The sequence below is a fragment of the Elephantulus edwardii genome, unplaced genomic scaffold (assembly GCF_000299155.1).
Source record: "Elephantulus edwardii isolate Elephantulus edwardi_28Jun2011 unplaced genomic scaffold, EleEdw1.0 scaffold00050, whole genome shotgun sequence".
Lineage (NCBI taxonomy): Eukaryota > Metazoa > Chordata > Mammalia > Macroscelidea > Macroscelididae > Elephantulus > Elephantulus edwardii.
Genome location: NW_006399800.1, coordinates 5383249 through 5387045, shown reverse-complemented (window position 1 = coordinate 5387045; position 3797 = coordinate 5383249). Strand labels below are relative to the sequence as shown.

At 36.7% G+C, this 3797-nt stretch overlaps 1 protein-coding gene across 1 annotated transcript in view; it reads left to right on the top strand.

Moving 5' to 3' along the window:
• The first annotated feature begins 3026 nt into the window (after positions 1 to 3026).
• Positions 3027 to 3797, top strand: part of LOC102852346 (glyceraldehyde-3-phosphate dehydrogenase-like) — a 50549-nt gene continuing 49778 nt past the window's right edge. Inside the window, exon 1 of the mRNA XM_006886696.1 lies at positions 3027 to 3110. Within this exon, the coding sequence (XP_006886758.1) occupies positions 3027 to 3110 (84 nt within the window). The remainder of the gene's footprint in view (positions 3111 to 3797) is intronic.

Below are 3797 nucleotides of genomic sequence, written 5' to 3'. Positions count from 1 at the left end.
ATACAAGACTGTTATTCTAAAAGTAAGATAGTTAAGGGGAGGGAGCACAAGGAAAGCCTAGAGACAAGGGATAGATAATGAAGACTAAAATGTATAAGGGCAATGAACGATCAACCTGAAATGAATTGGAAATCAGATACTGTGTATATTGCAATTAACAATCTGGGACAAGACATGCCTAAGTAATTAGGTGAAAGGGAAGAGAAGGATAGGGAGAAATATTAAAATAATTGTTTCAAGAATCTTCAACATTGATTGGCAAAACACAGTTCACAAAGGCAGTATTATACATCCTACTACTATACATCTTACTAAGTGTTGATTGAGATTTTAAAAGCTTGTGAGTGGACATCTATGATAAACTGTTGAACTCTCCTTATCTGTTACAATGGAAGCAAAGAAAGTCAAACATGTGTAGAAACAGTCTAAATGAATAATGCTTACTTTAATGGTCTTGAATGACTTCTGAGGTAAAAAAATACATGGTGCCCAGTTACATCTGTCAACCGTTTGGGGAAGATATAACAATAGGAGGACTGGGATAGAGTGGATAAAAAAGTGGAACAAAAATTTAACATAATAAAAGACAGAAAATAATTTGAAACACAAGTTTATGGTTTGAACAGAGACTAGAGAAACTTGGAAGATATTTGCTATTTAAACTAACAATGAGATCAAAAGAATAGCATTTCCCAGAGAAAAAGTAATGAAACTGTTAGACATATAATTGCTATTAATACTCTTTACACTGTGGAAATTGCATCATTGTCATGAAACAAAATGTGTTCATTAAATATGCAATATGAAATACTGAAGTTTTTTAAAAAACCTTTTACTTTGTAAAGTCTCATTCAAATCACAATTTAATGAAGAAGGAAAACTAGCATGCAGTTGGATGACAATTTAGCTTTATTTTTATCCTTTAAAAATTACATGTTCCACCTCATGGTAAGAAACTGTACTGCAATCCCAAATGCATGGGGTTCAAATCCATCAGTTACTTTGCAGGAGAAGAATGAACAGTCTCTTCCTTTGTGATTAACTGCCCCTGAACACCCATTGGAAGATCAATTATGGGTTGGTTGCTACTTCACAGGACACAATAACATGTAAGATCAGCCAGACAACGTTTTCCTTGGCTACATAACTTTTGTTTATTCTTGGTATCATGGAATGCATTGAACACTAAGACTGATATGATTAGTTAAGTCACAATTTTGCATAAACAATGTCTATGATTATGGATAACTTTGAGATAAATGGAAATTCCAGACCACTTAATTGTACTTACATGAAATTTATTCATTAATCAAGAAGCAGTTATTCAAATAGAATCAGGGAAGACTGTAGTAACCCTAAAGTTATGAAGAGTTGCATCAGAATTGCATCCTTTATCTATATCTGTTCATTCTGTACACTGAGAAAATAATTTGAGAAGCTAGATTATGTGAAGAAGAATGTTCATCAGGATTGGAGAAAGACTGATTAACAACTTGCATCATGTGGGTTGACATAAGGCTACAACTTTCAATATGCATTATATCTCAATATTAAGAAACCAAAAATTCTCTCCAACAACATGAAAGATGAAAAAAAAAGAATTATTGTCAATTTCTTTACCTTACTTAGATCCACAATCAACAGCCCTGCTAATAGTAGTCAAAATATCAAAAGACACTTTACAATGGGAAAATATATTGTCAAGAGCCTCTGCAAATGCTAGTGAACAACAATGTCAGTTTAAAAACTAAAATGTATTTTATCCAAGGTATGGTATTTTCAATGCATCTGAAAGTTGCATAATAAACAAGGATGATAGAAATGATGATTTCTAATTGTGGTTCTGGAGAAGAGTTCTGATTATTCCGTGGACTTCCAAAAGAATAAATAAGTCTGTCTTAGAGGAAATGAAATCAGAGGATTTTTTAAATGCAAGAATGGTGAACTGTTATCTCACCTACATTGGGCATGTTGTAATGAAGGATTATTTTTTAATTATTTTGGTGTATGTATAAATGACGTACTCATATATCATTTTTTAAAAATTATTATTCCTCTGCTTTTTCTTTCCTAACCTTCATTGTCTTTGTTAGGTGTCATTGCATCAAGTACCATTTATAGTGACCTACAGATACAATGGACCTGAACCCTGTTCTATTCTGTGTCATTTTCATCACCTCTGATACACTTGAGCCCATTGAGGCAGTCACTTTGTCAACCCATCTGGTTGAGAATCTTCCTCCCTATCTCTGACCCTCCACCTTTCCAAACATGATGTCTCTCTATAAGGGATAGCCTCTTCTAGCAACATCCCCAAATTATAGGAAACTAAGTTTTGTCATTTTTACCTCCAAGGAACACTATGACTGTACTTTATCCAAGAAATACCTGTTTGTTTTTTGACAGTATACGGTATATTTAATGGTCTACTCCAACACTGCAGACCAAAGATGTAAATTGTTTTTTTGCCATTTTACACATAGTCTAGATCTCAGATGCATAGCAAATAATGGAAAAGACCATTGCCTGAATCAGGTGCACCTTAGTCTTCAAACTGATCTTATTGCTCCTCAGTAATTTGGAGAGGTTGATGACAGAGCACTTGCCCAAAACAATGAATCTCCTGAGCCCCTGAATGCTTGTACCAAGGATTTTGATTTTTGTTGTGGAATGTTGGGAAGGAAAGGAGTGCTTCTGGCCAGGACAGGTCGCCTGATCTCCAGATAGGTGCAAGCCTCCTAAAGGCCTTTAATATGGGGTAGAGAAAGCTCCCCTGTGCTTGGCTGTACGAGCTTGAGAAAGCTCACCACCTGGGAAGACGGCTGCCGCAGTTTGTTGAGCTATGAGTGATCCACACAAGAGGCTGAGGTTCCCTCAACAAATCCACATGTCCCACATCTGTAAGCCCACCCTATCCTGCTTTCCTGTGTATATAAGTACAGTGCTTATCACAATGAAGTTAAGCTGGATTTTTACCCTCTGATCCTCTCCCGGAATGGTGTATCTCTGTCACACTTGCTCCCGGAATGGTGTATCTCTGTCACACTTGCTCCCATCAGAATGTAGCTGCAGGTTACCGGCGAACAGACAGCTACAAATTATGGAGCCAAGTAAGATGATATTGTTGACAATTTCACTCTTTTCTCCATCTTATCACAATGTTGTGTTCAGTCCTGGTCTGTCTTTTGCTTTACTTAAATGACAGTGGTATTAAGAATTTATTGTTCAAAATTACTTCCCTAGCCATTGCCTTTACATTGTCATGTGGAGGGCTGGGCGTATGCAAATAGGAAAATGCTAACCCATTCATAAGAGATTGACAAGTCTCGTCACTAAATTTAGGAGATTCAGCAGCAAATATTGAATTTTTACCAAAAGTGAAGAAGCAACAAAATGCCTATATATTTAAGACCTAGAGAGATTCTTGTGCTAGCCAGCCTTACAGGAAAACAGTAGCAACCAAAACAGAGAACCAGAGACCTGATGTGAGATGAATCTGACCTTGAAATTGCTACTCCATTGAAACACAGCTGAGTCCTTGCCCAAGTTTGAGGATGACTTGGGGTTGTGACGAGGTGGTGACCCATAATTGGTAGGTTTGAGAGTTCTGTAACACTGGTGTAAGCCATGAGGAACAAGTACGAGGTGGCTGTAAACACATTTCTAAAGCTCTAATGATTATGTATCTTAATACCAATCTGGATTACTGACTTTTGACTTCCTAATATAGTTTGTGGGATTGCTGTTGTTGTTGTTATGTGCCGTCGAGTCGTTTCTGACTCATAGCGACCCTATGC